Below are 18,787 nucleotides of genomic sequence, written 5' to 3'. Positions count from 1 at the left end.
ACAAACTGGATGTAATGTCATATGAGATTTACAGTTTGGTGCCTGCTGTAATACTGAAACTGTATCGGCGCCCTGGCTAGTCTATGATGTCTTTACGAAAAGAGAAAAGCAAGATTAAACTCAGTGTCTACGTGAGAGAGAACGAGACAGAAGAAAAGAGCAATGTGCCAAAGCCCTGGGCATTTTAATTGTGATGAAAGTAGGTTAACCAGAGGGGATAAATTACCAGCATGTGGAATGGATGGGAGACTAGGGACCGTGCGAATGGTCCTCTCTCTCACCTTGACTCCTAATAAGACACACGTGCCGGGGAGCCGCCAGTCTCTTCTGGTTCCACTCTTACAACAAGCCTCATCCAAGTGCCATGTGCAACTCTAAAATGAAGTCTTATACCTTGATGTTTTTGAACTCTTTGGTGAAAGTCTGCAATCACAAGATAAACTCAAATTTTTCTCATCAAATTTTGGCAAGACCACATCGTGCAGATAATGCTATCCACATTAACTATATATCTCTGTGTTTTTTTTTACTGTCAACAGTAGTCCCATTTTATATCATATTTTACATTACAAAAAGGTGTAATATAAAATGTAATAAAATGTAATATAAATTAATTTAATACTGTCACGTGTGTCTATGATTTCTTATTGTCATGTTTGTGGTCTCTAACATTTTGAAAATCCTTTTACTGTGGCCCCAGCTTAACTTGACCTAGTTTGCCAGTGTATGCCAGTTTGTTACCTAGGTTACTGATTACCCCCACCTGTGTGTAGTTTAGTTCTCTGTGCATAAATAGGCCTACTCCCTGTTTTGTTCCGTTGACGGTCAATTACCGCCAATGTTAAATGTTGTGTGTGTGTGTGTGTGTGTGTGTGTGTGTGTGTGTGTGTGTGTGTGTGTGTGTGTGTGTGTGTGTGTGTGTGTGTGGGTTGTGTGTGTGTGTGTTCGTGTGTTGTGTGTGTGTTCGTGTGTGTGTGTGTGTTCCTGAGTTTATGCGTGTACTCACACTAGGCATGGTTGCCTTGAACCGAGCCCGAGCGTGATTGTCCTCCCTCCCCACTCCCCCGCTGACCTGCACTCACATTGCACTTAACGTTCCAGGCCGGAGCACGCTTACGTCATATACGATGCAACTTTTTGTATGGAAGAAAACAGGATGAAAAGCACTTTCCATAAGATACTGCCTAATAGATTTATCATTTATGCCACGCCATGATTTTCACTTGCACGTATCAGAGGATTAGTGCAAAGGCAGCTGAGGTTAAAGGAGGAATTTGCAAATTTACTCGCAAAAATTCCTGTTCATCAATAAGGTGAGAACCAGACCCGTTATAAACCCAAATACACTCAAATTAATTATATTAATTAAAAAGTGTACTATCCAAGTAGTAATAAAGATGTTTTCCGTCGTAATGATGACAGTAGTGCACACAAAAGTAGCAGCTGTTCCGGCACAGTTAGCACTCACACTGTATGCGTACCGAGCCCGAGACCAACTGAACCGTGCTCTGGCCCACCTCTTCCAAGCAGGCCAGGGAAGGCTAAACGAACCGCGCCCGGGCACAGTACGGAACGATCACACTAGTCAAAGGAACCCCTGCTTTGGGGTTCAAACGCACTCGGGCACGGTTCAGAGCGCCTAGTGTGAGTACACCCTGAGATTCTTCTGTTTATTTCTGTTTGTAGATTAAAGACTCTTTAGATTGGATTCTTTCATCATTTGTGTTGGATTGCAACCACCAACTGTGACAGAATAACCGACCTTCTAACGAGTAAAAATATGGACTTACCAGCTGTTCGTGTGCTCTGCATGGAGCAGGAGCATCGTACCCTCGAGGACCACACAAGAGACTTTTTAGCTTGCCTTACCACTTTCCCCGACTGCTCCCTATGTATGTTTTTCGGACTAGATTAAATGCACGGTTTAAGGCACTCCTGCCCGGTGATGGTCCTCGAGGGACACTTGCCGCCTATGTAGTGTAGTTACTGATGAATTGTGGATCTGTGTTCACTGTCTGCCCAGCTGAGGAAGACATGACCAACCCCACTCCAGAAACAGCACAGAGCCTGAGCCCACCACAGACACAGAGTCCGAGCCTGCAGCGATGACAATGCCAGAGTCAAGCCAGCTATATTGTTCTGTGAGGAGGGTATTTTGGTGGAGTATGAGGGCATGTGATGGATCCCCACCCATACTTCCACTGAGCTGTGCCAGGTCCACCTTGGCTCCTACCTCCCTCCCTCGGCTCCACCTGGAGCCATCGTCCTTACAGCTTCACTAGTCTCCCTCATCCCTCCGGCTCCGCCTTGGTCAGATGTCGCTCTGCCTGTGTCCTGGACTTCCGTGCCTTCAGCTGCACTTCATCCCTTTGCCCCTTCAGCTCCGTCGGGCTCCACCATCCCTCCCGCTTCACCTTAGTCCTCAGTCCCACCGGCTCCGCCTCAGTCCTCAGACGGTCATTGCTGTGGCTCTGCCTCGGTCTTCAGATCCGTCAGTGTCACCCTGTCTCATCGTCTCTTCGGCTCCACCTGGGCCTCCACCTCCATCAGACCTATCTCAATCTGTTGTCCCCCAGGTTTCATCTTCCAAGTCTCCACCATGGCTCCTTCCTCCCCTCGTCTTCCTGATCTTCATCCTGGCTGTTCTCTGGGTTCCTACCTGTCTCCTCTTGCTCTCCTCTCTGTGGCTTCTCCCACTATCATTACCGCCCTGGTTTCACCTACTGTCATATCATCCAACCCTTTGGCAGTCCCTCATCCTCCTCCTAAGCCCCCTCCCTCCCTTATCAGTTGGACTTGTTACGGCGGGAGGACGCACCTTCTGGGAGGGGGACTAATGTCACACTTGTTAAGTACTGTCAGTTCATTTGTATTTTAGTTTGGTTTTGGTCTGTTCCTGTTTTCCTGTTTTGTTCAGTTGATGGTTATCATCGATGTTAAATGTAGTTTGCATGTATGTTCTCCTGAGATTCTCCTGTGTATTTCTGTTTGTGGATTAAAGACTATTTAGAATTCCTTCGTCATTCATGTTGGATTGCAACCACCAACCATGGCAGAATAACTGATCCTCGAATGAGTAAAAATACGTACTTACCAGATGTACACCTGCTCTGTAGGAGCATCATACACTTGAAGACCACATGAGAGACTTTTTAGACCTAGCGTACCTTATCACTTTCCCTGATCACTCCCTGTGTGTTTATACCGTTCAAAGTGTTTTTTTTTTTTTTTTGTTTTGTTTTTTTTAATGTTTTTGAAAGATATTTCAAAGAATTCTCTAATGCCTACCAATGCTGTATTTATTTGGTGCTCAAGAAACATTTCTTATTATAATCAAACTGCTTAAGTTTTTTTTTTTTTTTTGTGGAAACTGCGTGATATGTATTTTTTTCAGAATTCTTTGACTAGAAAACTCAAAAGAACAGTATTTATTTGAAATAGAAATCTTTAGTAACATTATAAATGTCTTTATTGTCACTTTTGTGCAATTTTTCATCCTTGCTGAATGAAAGTATTAATAAAATATATATATATATATATATATATATATATATATATATATATATATAATTTATAGCACATTTTTATATTATTTTATACTATTTTATTATTATTAACTGTCTGTATTACTATACTATATTTCTATACTATTTCTTAAATGTAACACATACTTAAATTAAACAACTGAAAACACCATTAAGTTCCTATGCTATGAAAGAGAGCATCTCTGTATTCTCTGAAGACAGACTTCTTTGTCAATACAGTTGTAAATGAGTGCTCAGATGTATGACTACAGGAAGATGTATGACTACAGGAATGAAGTGATGACTATTTTACGGGAGGGCAGATGCCCGCCGTCCCTGGCAACAGTGAGAGACTGTACGGGCGTCACTAGTAGTTATGCAACACGATAACACAGACAGCTGAGAGTGAGAGAGACTGAGCGCTTTCATTAAGGACTCTGAGAGCTCGGCAGGGGTCTCTGCCATTTCACGTACAGAGCGCCAGAAATCACCCCGCTGCTATTGCTAAAAATAAAGCTTTCCTTTCACTGACGGATGTGGTGACTTAAAAGTTGTTTTGTGTTTACTTTTTACCTTCTTATTCTCTTCCCTCTAAGGGTTCCTGGGAAAAGGTCCCTGGCTTTTTCAAAGCATGACAGGTTGATAGACAGATATGGGTTCAAAGAGCCTGTAACCTTAATACACAACTGTCTGAGGTCTTAGTGATCATACAGGCAGATACCTGTGGATTGGAAACAAAGAACCATATAACCGGTTTTATATGATATTGATATTTATATGATATTGAGAGTCATTCCTCAGACAGAAAAAAATAAAATATGGGGGATTTTTGAAAATATGCATCAGGCCTTGGTGTAAAGCATTTATTGTTTTCATTTAATTTAATGCTTTTCATATTTAATTATTTCCAAAAAGTAAATTTGCAATCAGTTCATTAATATGAAAAACAAACAACAACAACATCATCATCAACAACAACATATATGTAGCTCTTAGACACTTGATCTAAAGTTAAATTTAATGGCAGGCGTTATAAGAACTTTGGTGCCCCCTGTAGGAAATATGTATGTTTTACATTCAAATACATAATTCCAATTCCTCACACACTTTATTCAGAAAAGTTAAAAAGTCATGCATCTTAACTCATATAGTATTTTATTGTTTTATGATTCCTTGCTAGGAATTAGTTTTAAAAATTGCTTCACAAAGACATTCCAAAACACACCAAAACAGGAATTTACATCCAACAGATGGCGTACATGCGTGAAAGCAATTCATTAATTAGATGTTTAATACAATAATGTATGTAAATCCATGACATGACCGTTTTATATATTTAAAATAAAGAAACCATGCTCAATTTAACTGTTTTGTTCATGTAACATAGAGATTTTTTTAGAACACACAGCTCTCACTTTAAATATAATATAATATAATATAATATAATATAATATAATATAATATAATATAATATAATATAACTTTTATTTAGACGCAATTTTTAATCCATGTGATGCGTTTAGGGGCAACCAGAGCCATGAGTAATGGCTATGGGGGCAACTTTCTTCGACACTCCACCTGATTTGAACTTGATTGGACATTTGAAGCAGCGCTGCTTTAACTCTCCAATCATCTGACAATAAGGTGGGGCATCGAACAGCGCTGCTTCAACTGTCCAATCAGCTGTGAGTAAGGTGGGGCATTAGCGCTGATTCACCGGGAGCGAGTGAGAGCTACAATCTGCTTAGAATCAACAACACGATATCGGTATGTAAATATTCCCATGCACTTGTTTTTTGTCTTGTCGCTGTGTTATATACAATACTGTCGACTTAATTTGCTTAAGAATCTTGAATTATTTTCAGATATATATTCTGGGATAGGTATTTAAGTTACGTAAGTTACCATGAAACTATATGTCTCACTATGTTGCAACAGGTTGTTGTAAGCGCGTGTGCTTTGTTTACATTGGTAGCAGGATATGTGTAATACGTGGCAAAAAGTTATTAAATGTCAGAACACACAAATGGGAGATGTTTTTATGTGAAGTAGATGTAATAAGGAGACATTTCTAGTTGTTTTTTGTGCCATTGTTCGTGTTGAAGCATGTCTTGACTCAGTTGATAACATATCACAGCAGATTGTTGTTGTTGTGTGATCGGCATTGATAAAGATGATAACTGAAAGAAACGATCATATCTACTGTTTTCGGACACGACCATTTAGTATTATATAATGCTTTGTCCAGCTAAAATTATTATAATGATAAGTCCCAATACTTATTTTTTGTTCCACTCTCTAAAGTCTGCTACAATTTAATTTAATTGCATGAATTTGTCTATCGTTGTAACATCTTATTTTACATATGTATGATGCCATTTTTGCATATTTAGAATTTCTGAAGGGTTCATCAGAGATTTTGAAGACCCTGCTGTCACTAATTTTACCATGTTAACCACAGTTTTCAATTAAAAAAAAAAAATAAATAAATAAAGTTGCTCGGTATGGGAACTTCTTGAAATGAGATAATTTCAGCATCTTTTTATAATTTTGTCATAAAATTCACTTTTTTTTTTTTTCATAATGACAATATGAAATCCGAATTAGACTGGTGTTTTTTTTAGTATCAGTAATCAGGCTGTCTTAAAAGTTCAGTTTTAATGGGTTTTAATGGGAAAAACTCATGCTGCATTGCATATAGTTTTGTCCAATAAAATGCTTTCTAAAGTTAAGTTTCTAAAATGTCCCTTCTCTAAAAAAACACTTGCCTAAAACCATCTAACTTAAAACGAGACAATACCTTCGATATGTCCCATCTCAGTTTCTATAGGAAATCCATCAAGAGAGGAAGGAAAATGGTTCTTGTCAAGTAGGTCTTTAATGACAGTGGTGGACAATACTGAAGTTGCCATAGTTTTTTGTAATGGCAAAAACTACTAACTGTGGTACTTTAACTGTGGTTACCATGGTAAATGTTTGGTGTTCAGTTTCTCAGGGAATGGTGAAATTGAAACTGCTGTGAAATGCATGTGGAGCTGGTGGTGCCAATGTTTTTATTGTTTTGTATAGGAATGTGAATAACATAGCATGTCAGAAACGTTTTTTTGCAGAGTCATTGCTGGAACTGGGCTTGTTCGGTTTGCTTTTGTCTATGTAGAAACACACACAAGTATTCATATCCTTGTTGGGATTTACCAGACTATGAAGCATAACTCTATTTAGTTATCTAAAAATCTACTCATAGACTAATCCTAAATAAATATGGCCTTTCAGATATGAATCAATACATAATGGATAGACCCTGCCCCTGTAGGAACCTTTGTCAGGTTTTGACATTGACATTTTTAAAAATCTCTGTGAACATACTCATGGTAAAGGTTTGCATGTGGCAGTTCTTATAATGTGTAACTGCCTACATTAACTCAATTATATTTACTCTCACTAGGTGAAAAGTAATGGTGTAGTTGTCAGCATTCATCTTCATACATGGGCTACATTACAGCAAGACAAGTGGCGTTGCTATCCAGGGGTAAATTAGCTGCATTTATATGTCCCAGGTGGTGGATTGACCTTTTTACCTATACATGGATTTAGTTACTTATATTTGTTTTTACTTATTCTACTTGTTTTGGAACTGGTGGCAGTGTCTTTGAAGACTGAGCGCAGCAGGATTTTCTGGTAGAGCGTCTGGAGATTATGGTGTTATTCATGTGAGCTTCGCTGCTCTGTAAACAGTTTCTCTGTGAACTTGGCATGAAGCTGAGAACTTTTGGTAGGCAGGGGGGTGTAGGCGCTTTTTTATTAAAATCGAAACACTCTTTGTTGTCTTTTGGTGCATTGCTGAGTTTTAGTGAGACAGCCCAGCAAGCCCACTCCATGAGATAAAGCTGTAGGGAATAGCAGAATTTCTCTTGCTAGGCACAGTAGGAGACATTGCAGGAGTTAAAGGATTAGTTCACTTTCAAATGAAAATATCCCCAAGCTTTACTCACCCTCAAGCCATCCTAGGTGACTTTCTTCTTTCTGATGAACACAATCAGAGATGTATCAATAAATATCCTGACGCATCCGAGCTTTATAATGGCAGTGAGCGAGGATCAACGAGTATGAGCTGAAGAAAGTGTTTCCATCCACATCCATCCATCATATTCCACATGGCTCCGGGGGGTTAATAAAGCCCTTCTGAAGCGAAGCGATGCATTCGTGTAAAAAAAAAAAAAATCTATATTTCATATCTTCTGCCAGTCCGCCTTCCATATTCAAGTTACAAAGAAAGCGTAAACTGGCGTAGCGTCAGTTACACTTTTTCCGTAAGTTGAACAGGGAAGCCGTAGGACGTAGCGCAAGCTTTTTGAACTGCAAGAGTACTTGAACTGCACTTTCTTCATAACTTGAATATGGAAGGCGGTCTGGCGGAAGCTAGATATTTTACTTCATAACTTGTTAAATATGGATTTTTTTTTTTTTAAACAAATGCATCGCTTCACTTCAGAAGGGTTTTATTAACCCCCCAGAGCCGTTTGGAGTACACGTTTATGATGGATGGATGTGGATGGAAGCACTTTCTTTAGCTCATACTCGTAACCCATGTTCACTGCCATTATAAAGCTAGGATGTGTCAGGATATTTATAAAATATCTCCAATTGTGTTCATCAGAAAGAAGAAAGTCAAATACACCTAGGATGGCTTGAGGGTGAATAAAGCTTGGGCTAATTTTCATTTTAAAGTGAACTAATCCTTTAAGGTGGCTGATCTGGCTCTGCATTGGCCCCTTTAAACCTGCTGGAACCATTAATGTCAGTGGTCGGTGAGGCGGGACAATATCCTTACCATTTCAAAACAATGACAACGTAATCTGGCTAGACTGATGCAAAACAAAACTAGACTCTTGACCACTTCAGTTATAATCAAGCTGTCTGGAAGCAAACACCTATTTTTGTCACATTGCAAAACTGCTCCAGCCACTTTATTTTCCCATTCGTCTGTATTGTTTTAAATTTTTATTAATTACAAATATCATACTGTATGTCTGATTGGTTGCTATTTTGACTGGTTTGATTGGATCTGATTGGTTGCTATATGAATTTTATTTGTCATATTTTGATATACCATAAACCATACCATTTTGCTACACTATAAACCTAGTGTTATTTGATGATTATTTTTATGCTATAATAGTATTTATTAATATTTTTAATTAGCTGATATTTTTATATTTTCAGTTTTATTTTAATTTTAGTTCAAGTTGTAGTAATTTTATGTGCTTTTTTATTTTTATTAGTTTTTGTTTTTAAAATGTTTCATTGTTGGTCATTTTAGTTAAACTTAAAGGGTTAGTTCACCCAAAAATGAAAATTCTTTCATTAATTACTCCCCCTCATGTCGTTCCAAACCCGTAAGTCCTTTGTTCATCTTCGGAACACAAATTAAGATATTTTTGATGAAATCCGAGGGTCTCTGAAGCACATATAGGCAGCAACGTCAGTGCACCTTTTGAGGTCCAGAAAGGTAGTAAAGACATTGTTGAAATAGTCCACGTGACTTAGGGCTGCACAATTAATCGAATTTCTAATCGCGATTACGATTACGGATGCCACGATTTCATAATCGTTCAAAGGCGCGATTACAAGGAAAAATATCCACTTATATTATTCTGCATGTTTCAGAGGTGTGTTTAGAGCATGTCACGTTGCGAGAGGCGAATCATGACTACTTCAGAGTATAAAAGGCCTAACTCAGCACAAAAGGAGCTACCAGTGTACGCTGATATGTCAAACGCATGCGAAACACCAGGACCCGCCATTTTTAAAAAGCCATGTACACAGCTAGTGCTGTCAAAAATATCGATATTTCGATATGTATCGATACTGAAATATCAGAAAGGATACCAATACTCCTTTCTGCAGTATCCATACACCGATACCAGCTGCGCGTTCTTGCTCTCCTCTCTGACAGCGAGTTCAGACGCACGCGCCTCCTCTCATTCAATCGTCTCATGCTCTCCGGTTTAATAGTGTTGGCGTGACCGGGTCTGAATTTTGAAGCGCAGACACATAGTAAAGCCGCCTTTGACATACAAGTGCCAAAATAAGCTCTTTTTCGCGGTTTATTAATGGTCAAATACACTCAGAAACAATGTCACAATGCCCACAGTTCAGGAAGAATGTGTCCGTGCGTTCGTCATGTCTTAAAGGGACAGTAGCCGAATAAACGTGCCGCTCTCTATGTTATTAATGTTAATAAAACAACAAAAGACAAAGAGAAAATCATTTACTGCTCTTGACTGATTAACTTCTATAACTTTAATTGATTAATCTGTATTTAATTTTTACAATGAATATTATCCAATGTTATTTTACATTTGATTGCTTTGTTTCTTTATTCAGTTTCTTACCTGATTACTACTGTTAGACCTAACTGAAAAAAGAAAGCAGTCTATTTAATTTCTATCTTTATTCTATTGTATTTATTTGTGCTATTGTTAGTAATTTGCTCATTTGTTCTTATTTTATTACGGTCTTTTTTAAATTCAATTTACCATTTGAAATCAAGCTTCCTTGTGCTGTGTGTAAGATACTAAAACAAAATTACCCCATTGTAAAATCAAATACATTGAGTTAGCAAATATTTGTGAGATAATTGTAATGGTAACTGATCAACGTTTATATATGAAAAAAGCTTAAAAGCTTTATCATATAAAGTGATCTCTTCAGAAGAAATTTTTGATTGCCTAGACTTTCAATAATGGACAAAAAAAGAAATAATATAAAAAAAAAAATATCTATATGACAGTATATACAATGTTTTTTTTCCCCGTGCGAAAATGGTATTGAATATCGGTACTTTTCAGGTATCGTATCGAAGTTAGAAATTCCAATATCGTGACAATGCCACAGCCTATATATTTACTCCACAAACTAACTCTACAAACATGGAAAAGGGTGATAGACAGACCTCTCAACCGTACGCTAAAGAGAAAATCCAGTGCGACTTTGAGCAGGCCAAGCAAAACATGATTATTGCTTCAAACAATGGTATAAAGCTATTCATAACATCATTCAATGTAAATTGTGATAATCGCAATTACAGTTTCAAGGGAATAATCGACAATTATGATTTTTGTCATAATCGTGCAGCCCTAACGTGACTATAGCGCTGCACTATAGTAACTCTTCCCTGTCAGTCTCACTACGTCAGCAGCGTAGGAGACTGACAGGGAAGAGAAAAAACTTGAATAAATAAAAAAAGTTGAATAAAGTCGTTATTTTTGTTTTATTTCTGTCCACAAAAAGTATATATACTTCATAACATTAAGGTTGAACCACTGTATTCACATGGACTATTTTAATGATGTCTAATGCCTTTCTGGACCTCAAAAGGTGCAATGAAGTTGCTACCTATGTGTGGTTCAGAAACCCTCGGATTTCATCAAAAATATCTTCATTTGTTTTCCGAAGATGAACAAAGGTCTTACAGGTTTGGGACGACATGAGGGTGAATACTTAATGACAGAAATTTCATTTTGGGTGAACAAACTTTTTAAATTTACTTAATTTAAGTTGGTTGCCAAGACAAGATTGTTAAGATTTGCAACGTTAAAGTTAGCTTTTTTTTTCTGTGAATGTGTGCATCTGTGCGCAATTCCAATTCATTAGAAGCTATAGTAAATAACTGGAAGAATAACAAAATGCTTTAAATGGTAAAATAATTTGCTCTACAAACCAGTGCGTTATGATTACGATAATAAATAAAAAAATATTATAACAAATAACAGTTTGCAAAATCAAGCAGCATAACAAACAGTTTTTGTACAGCTAAAATAACTGGAAGCTGATGAGACCGGAAGCCTCAACGACAAAATGAAGTTATAATGGTCATGCCTACTCTTACGTTAAGAAAAAGGTAGGAAGCTCCTTATGTTGGCTTCTTATGATGAGATGCACATGATACTTGTGCTCTACACTACTGTCACATATGTAGACATTGACCACCATGCGTTTTGAGGTCCAGATGTTACTTTACTTAGCAGCACCACCACAAAGATAATAACTGTTTATTCCTGTATTTCTAGACAGTTTAGACATTTTGTTTTTCCAGTTTGGTTTGTTTGTCTTTACTCCTATCCACATGGACTGCATGAGGCAAACTCACTAAGACTGTGAACACTGACAGCAGGAAATTATGCACTGTCTAAAAGCACAGTCTGAATGATGAAGTCATGCTTGATCATGAGCTCGCGGATGGTCGTGCGAGTGAAAGATTTAACACAGTGAGAGAGTTCTGCAGACCAGCTCTGCCAAACATCCTAATTGTGCACATATCTTGTGGACGCCTGCATGCACCACTGACATAACTGACAAACTGCCAAAGCACAAGCCTGTTGGAGTCTGAGAAGTGGATGGAAGTTTTGTAAGATTTTGCAGCTGCAAACATTGGTGTTGCTTTGAAATTTTGGTTGCACACTCTAAGGGCTCCAGAGTGCAACTAAAAAGAATTAAAAATGTTAACAATTTAAAATCTAGGCAGTTTTAGTTTCAACTACAGCTTTAAATATGACCCTATTAATTGAGGAAAAAAAAAAAAAACATTATTGGGGAAAACCAAGCTCAGTCAGCCAGTTCTTCTCTGGTTTTACAGGATGAGTTATGTTGTACTTGCGTTTGTTGAGAATATAAAAAGGTTGCAAATTTGAGGCTTTGACAGCTAGAAGTGACAGCAGTAAACAAAAGACTTGTGTAAGTTTTTTTGACTGCAAAACAGAAAACAACATGCCCTGACAGGACCCTTCTATACAGGATGGAGGCTGTGTGAAGCCACAGGAAGGACTACTGATAAATGTCTGACAACTGAAAACTGTTTATAAGCTACTACAGCCCCTCTGGCTTCTTAGATGCAACGTCATACATAGGAGACATTAAAGCAGTGTGTTGTAAATATCAAAGTTTCAAGTGTCAAGGATCACTGCACTCTAATGTCTCTTTAGTGTTCACAAGGATCCGGGTGACAAATGCACCACCTAAAAGTCACCAGTACCTTTCAAAGGTCACAAAGGAGGAAAGGCACAGTGACAAAAGCTGAAAGACCATTGTGATCACGATTTTTTTCACATCAGAGGGCCTATTTTTCCTCTTTTAAATCAAGACCCTGCAGGAAACACATTTTAATAGAGGAAGCACACTTGGACGTGCCGAACAATTTAGTAAATTGGGGCCAATTCTGTAACATGTTTTCGCTCTGGTGACAGAGCCTTTGCATTCACAACCCGGCTACATGCTACCCTTCTCCAGCCCCCTTTTTCAAACCAAACAAAGCGAGCACCTCCCTCCAGCTACCGAATTCATTTAACATCTCACAACAAACATGTTTACTAAAAAAAACAACAGCCGACGTTTACTGATTGGGATACTGTCTATCAGCACTGCTGTATATCCTCAGCCATTTATTATCCAGTCATGTAACTATTTAAAAGCACTATTGTTACTTAATATATTTGCGTCAAGTAATAAAATGACAAAAATAAAACCGGGCTAAAAAATAAATAGGGCTTTCAGGCCCTAAAAGAAACAAAGCCAAACAACTTTTGAGTCACCACCATTTTTTCTGAACTTGTAAAATGGCCTGAAAACTAACAATAAAAACCACAAAACTCTAATTATGAAAAATTAGGGTTTTTATGAAATGAATGCTAAACAGTAACCATTTTTGTAACTATTTTTTTACACTATTTTGTGACACTTTAAAAAAAAAAATAAAGTACTAGGGCTGTCAAGCGAATACAATTTTTAATCTAATTAAATACATGATGTGCCGATTAATTAATCACACATCAAATTTGACTGAGAATTACCCCCAAAAGATCATTTAAAGTCATTATTGTGTTAAATGAGAAAAGCATCAAATAGACATTACAAAAAGTAGTTTTAGAAATAAATATTTGATTTGATTCAACATAGAATTTATTACAAATAAACTTTTAGGCTACAACGGCCATGATTTTTTTTTTTTTTTTTTTTTTTTAAATAATTTTTTAATGAAATGATACTCTAAATAAGAAACTAAAACTGCCAGTAGGTGGCGGTAAATGTATAAATGAGTAAGTCATTAAGTCATTCATTTCATTCAAACAGCTGATTCATTCAGGAATCAAATATGTTCGACTTAAAGTGGCACTGTGCAGACCGATCGGTGTATGACATTAAAGTACCGCAAGAGCGTTTCAAAAGCATACGGAGCTGTCTGCTTTCTAATTGCTCACGCAGTACTTTGATGTCATACTGCTTACCACTAAGTTATGCTTACCACAGGCCCAAATCCCAAAATCCCATTATAATACCAGGCGGCAAATTTATCTTCTGGGTTCTGACGTCACAACTGCACCACTCTATTGCACTTGTTACTCGTGCGAAATTGCTTAACTATATCATATAGACCTATATATGTATATATGCCTATATATACAAAAACTCATAGATGGGGATTTTTGCCCTGACATATTGAATTTTAGGGGCATTCTAACTGCATAGGTTGTAAAATGAACTACATAGGTCTGGGGTGGGTGGGTTAAATTAAATTATTAATTTAAAGCATTAAATTATTTTAAATTAATAAATTAATGCGTTAAATCGACAGTCCTATAAAATACCATTTACAACAAACTTCAAACTTGAGAACAAACTTCTGCTGTAAATGTGAATCTAAAAGTCACATTAACAAACATTCAGTAATTACAAATCTACAAATTGTTTTAGGTTAATATTGAGTCAGATATGAAGTCAGTCACTTACTCATTTCAAGAGTCAAACCAATTACTCATGATCAGTTACTTGTAAGCTTTGTGAATCTATTTGTGTCAAATTTGGTGAAGGGATGAGGCAAGGACTGCAGAGCAACAGGCTTTTTATTTAAATATAAAATTAAGCAAAAACAAACAAACAAACAAAAAAACTACGCCGTAGGAAAAAAACAGAACATGGCATGACAAGACAGGGAGTAAGACATGACAGGAACACAGTGATAGTTGACAACAAACTGGCACGGACAGAGCACACATAACTAGAAGTACAAACAAAGAGGGTAACGAGGGAGAGAAGGTGGGGCAACTGAACCAATAATCAGGTAACAGAGCACGGGGTTAAAGACAATAGACAGGAGAGCACAGGGCACATAGAAATAAACATGACAAGTCATGAAATAAACATGACAAGTCATGTGCTCACACCAAACATGACAGATACGAAAACAATCACAAGACATGCACAAACAAAACATGACATTAACACGCAGCCAATGAGAGCACTCACCACACAAGACTTTGCACGTGGCCGGTGAAAAACACAAGCCACGTGCTACCCCGAACACAACACACATGCGGACAGAAGAGCATACAGCCCGAGCGAACTCAAAACCACACGCTCACACAACAAGACAAGCGCACAGAGAATGAGCGAATGCTCTTCCTGTGCTCTCACAACAGAAGACAAACACACAGAGCAAGAATGTCTGAAGTTGTAGCATATTTAAAGCACTATATAAATAAAATTGACTTAAAAAGAGTCTTTTATGAGCACTTGAGCAGTAGGCCTGGCCAATATATTGAACATTGACAATATAGTTTGTATTATTTTGTTGAATATTTAAAATCACACAATATTGTGATTATTTAAATGTGCTTTTTTTTTTTAGTTAAAACCATGTCAGACTATTTGGTGCCCATTCATTGTGTCACAACTTGCATGAAAGCATTAGGACAGCAATTTAATAGCATCTAATTTAATATCGTTTTTAACATCAATTAGCAAAGATATTGAAGTTTTTATTAATTTCAAATCAGTAAAAAAAAAAAAAAAAAAAGAGAGCCAATTGTCCGTGAAAGTTTCCATGAGAATTTTAGGCGCATAGTGTACCTGCTATGTTTTAGAAAAAATACATGTAGATAAATATTATTATTTATTATACTTTATAGTTTGTTGCATATATATACTATTGTACCTGAATGGTAAATAAAGTTTTGTCAGTAAGATTTTTTTTTTCTTATTTGAAAAAAGAAAGAAATTAATACTTTTATTCAGCAAGAACTCATACAATTGGTCAAAAGTGACAGTAAAATATTTATGTTTCAAAAGTTTCTGTTTCTTTTGAACTTTTTATTCATCAAAGAATCCTGACAAACCATGTTTTTTTTTAAACATTGACAAAAATAAGAAATGTTTTTTGAACACCAAATCCGCATATTAGGATGATTTCTGAAGATCATGTGAAATGTATACTATATTTTTTGTGAAAAATGTTTGCTACATTTTGACTCTTCTTAGCAACAATAACTGACTGGAAAATACCTTCATATTAAATCAAATCCCTAATAAATAGTTTTTTTCTTTTTGTCCTTAAGCCTTAGTAGGTGGACATGGCATCAAAGATTTGGGGGGAGTGAGGCGAAGTTACAAGGTACAAGCAGCTGAAGACACAGGACAGAACAGCTCCCCATGGCTGCTACAGCCAGTAGCAGAACTGGAACTCCAAGACCGGGGTGGGTCGCTTTTCCAGATGAGGAGTCACAGGCAGGTCAGTACAAACATTGTCTTTACTCGGAGTCACAAGATAATTTGTGGGTTCAATTCTCCGGTAACAAACATGCTAACAAAAGGTATACCTTGAAAACTCTGCTGATGAAAGACTGCAAAATTAATAAATGTAAATGTAAGTACCTATATGGCCGGTCAATAATAGAGCTTCATCAGAGATAATCTTCTGTCTTTACAATGGTAGGTACTGTATAAAGCTACTAGGTCATGTAATTGTCAAAACTCACAGCTTTTAAAACTATTAAATGGAATTTTTGTCTATTGAAAGTGTTTTTGGAAAGATGTTTTGTCAGCTGAACAACTGGCATGTTGTTAAACTGCAGTACAAATCAGTTGTACTTCAATCCCTCACAGCCTTGTTTTCATTCCTGTAAAAAATTAATTATGGCATAGCACTGCCCTGACTAAACAAGTATATGTCAGTTTTTTACATTTGGAAAACCTTGACCGACGTTGGATAGGAGGATTGTGAATGTTACTTTAGATCGCAAAGAAAGGCTCTAGATGAAGTTTTTATACCTGATAGAAAAATTGTTTTGCACCATTTGTAAGGAATTATAAAGACATGTAATCTTTTTGTTTTACTGAGTTTGCGTTCAGACCTTTCTGTGAGATTCCTGTCTCCTGAGGTCATTTCTCCATAGTGATTACTGCAGGAACGGTCCAGAGCTCTTGCACCCTGCTAAATTTAACATTCAGCTGTGACCTTTCTTCTGAGAAGAGGCTGTATTTCACTTACTGTGTTTTTGTGTTTCTTCTTCTGCTCTGAAGATGAGGACCACCTCCAGCACTCTTTAGACCAGCCTGTGCTGGACTCCTCTTCTTGGGCAGAAGTACCATGTGTGCCTGGCCACAAGACAGAGCAGACGGATTCCTGGGTTCAGTTTGATGACAAACCATGGTCACCCTCTCCTCCTCCCTCAACACAGGTAAAAGGTATGAGAACTTCTTAAATATGTTTTTTTTTTTTTTTTTATTATTATTGCATAAAAGGTGGAATCTTACGTTTGGATTCACATACTATACTCCCAACGGGATGGTCGGGGTTCAGTACAGTTCAATAAAATCTATTATCCTTCAGTTTGTTAAAAAAAATAACTGACAATACAAGAAAACAGGGAAATGCAATGCACACAGTTTCGAAAGGGGTAATATTGTAAGGAAACAAGATCTTCTGAGAAAAGAGTTCTGTTAGGTTAAGGACTCTAGTTTCAAAACATACCCCCCCCCCCCACCCCCACACACACCTTTTTTGTATTATAAAAGATTTAAAATTAAAAATAAAAAAAGGACAAAAATAAATACAATTTTTTATTGAAGAGAACATAAAGTGCATGAATGAGCTTCACATTTGTGCTTTTTCTCTTTCATAACAATAGTCATATTTTCATAAAGAGACTCAAAATAAACTCAAAATAATGGGTGACAGATGCTTCCTCAACAAATGAGTACTTAGTCATGTGACTCATGATATTAACAATTCCTCTGGAGCAACCTGGGTTTATACCTTGCTTGAGGGTACAATGGCAACCTTTCAGTACCAGCCTTGAGTTTCTAACCATTACTCCACACCCATTTCAACATGGATTTCTCAATGTTTCCAGTTTTCCTGAGTAATATTATTGTACTGATTTCTGTAAATGAGTTGACTTAATTGGGTTGGGCTTATGAGGACTGTGTCACTTCCTTTAGGCCTGAGGATTAGTCTAGTCTTGCCTGTCTCTCTCTTTATCTCTTTCTCTCTCTTTTTTGCACACATTGACTCATCCACCCCCACTCTTGTCAAACCCAGCAGCTTTGCCAGCAACTCTTTCCCAGGAAATCTCCTATGAGAGGCGAAGTGCAGCAACATGCAAATGGCCAAACCCTTCAAACCCTAATTGAAGCCATAAGCAGAGTTTTCATCTCAGCTGTTGTTGCTCTTGCATGGACTCTGCCGTAGGATGAAGTCCAGGGTGCAGCCAGTCTATCATTCTTTCATAATTTGATCACTAAGAGATCAAGCCTGGGTTTGTTAAAGTACTGCTTATTTACTCCGATTACAGGGGCTGTCTAACATATGATTTCAGGTTTGATGCCTTTATTTTCATGTGTGGTCTAGAGGAAGGTTTAGCAGCCAGGAAGCCAATGTCAGATGTTGGGTTTATCCAACCACAATGTCTTAAATTGTTTATATTCAAAGGCATCCAGATACATATCATTTTAGATTGAATGAATACTATTTTATAATTTATGGAAATGTAAAAAACCCCCCCAAAAAAACAGTTATTGCTAACACAGCAGAAACCTCATATGCCATAGTTATATATTGTGAATGTAATGTGATTTATTGACTAAAAATCATCAGAGCACATTTGGATCCATCTGAAGTGACGATTGTGGTGATATCAGAGGTTTGGGAACCCTTAGGAAAAGGAGTGTTAGGTGGAGTAATCCCACATGCACACTTGTTGTCTTTTCTCATAGACTGAGAATATTATTCAAATCTTTAAAACTATTCCCTTAAAACATTGAGATTACACTTATCACTTGGACATATGAAAATACAGAGATTTTTAATAGTGGTTTGAATGCATTGAATTTGGTCAGAAAACTAGTTAATGTGAAATTGTATATGTAAATGAACAATGTTTACTCGTTTTTTTCTGTTACCTGGACCGAGAAATTAATATTTATTTGTC

At 37.2% G+C, this 18,787-nt stretch overlaps 1 protein-coding gene across 3 annotated transcripts in view; it reads left to right on the top strand.

Moving 5' to 3' along the window:
- Positions 1 to 5,220: 5,220 nt before the first annotated feature.
- Positions 5,221 to 18,787, top strand: part of ston2 (stonin 2) — a 33,030-nt gene continuing 19,463 nt past the window's right edge. The window contains exons 1-3 of one of the 3 annotated variants that reach the window (XM_051869240.1): positions 5,221 to 5,291; positions 15,914 to 16,086; positions 16,878 to 17,042. In XM_051869240.1, the coding sequence (XP_051725200.1) occupies positions 16,008 to 16,086; positions 16,878 to 17,042 (244 nt within the window). In that variant the 5' untranslated portion in view covers positions 5,221 to 5,291; positions 15,914 to 16,007. Of the gene's footprint in view, positions 5,292 to 5,398; positions 5,421 to 15,913; positions 16,087 to 16,877; positions 17,043 to 18,787 lie in introns of those variants that run through there. The other 2 variants (XM_051869241.1, XM_051869242.1) reach the window with 2 other exon arrangements.

This window comes from Ctenopharyngodon idella, chromosome 17, assembly GCF_019924925.1.
Source record: "Ctenopharyngodon idella isolate HZGC_01 chromosome 17, HZGC01, whole genome shotgun sequence".
Classification (NCBI taxonomy): Eukaryota; Metazoa; Chordata; class Actinopteri; order Cypriniformes; family Xenocyprididae; genus Ctenopharyngodon; species Ctenopharyngodon idella.
Note: the sequence above shows the minus strand (reverse complement) of the source record. Positions and strands in the feature narration are given on the sequence as shown.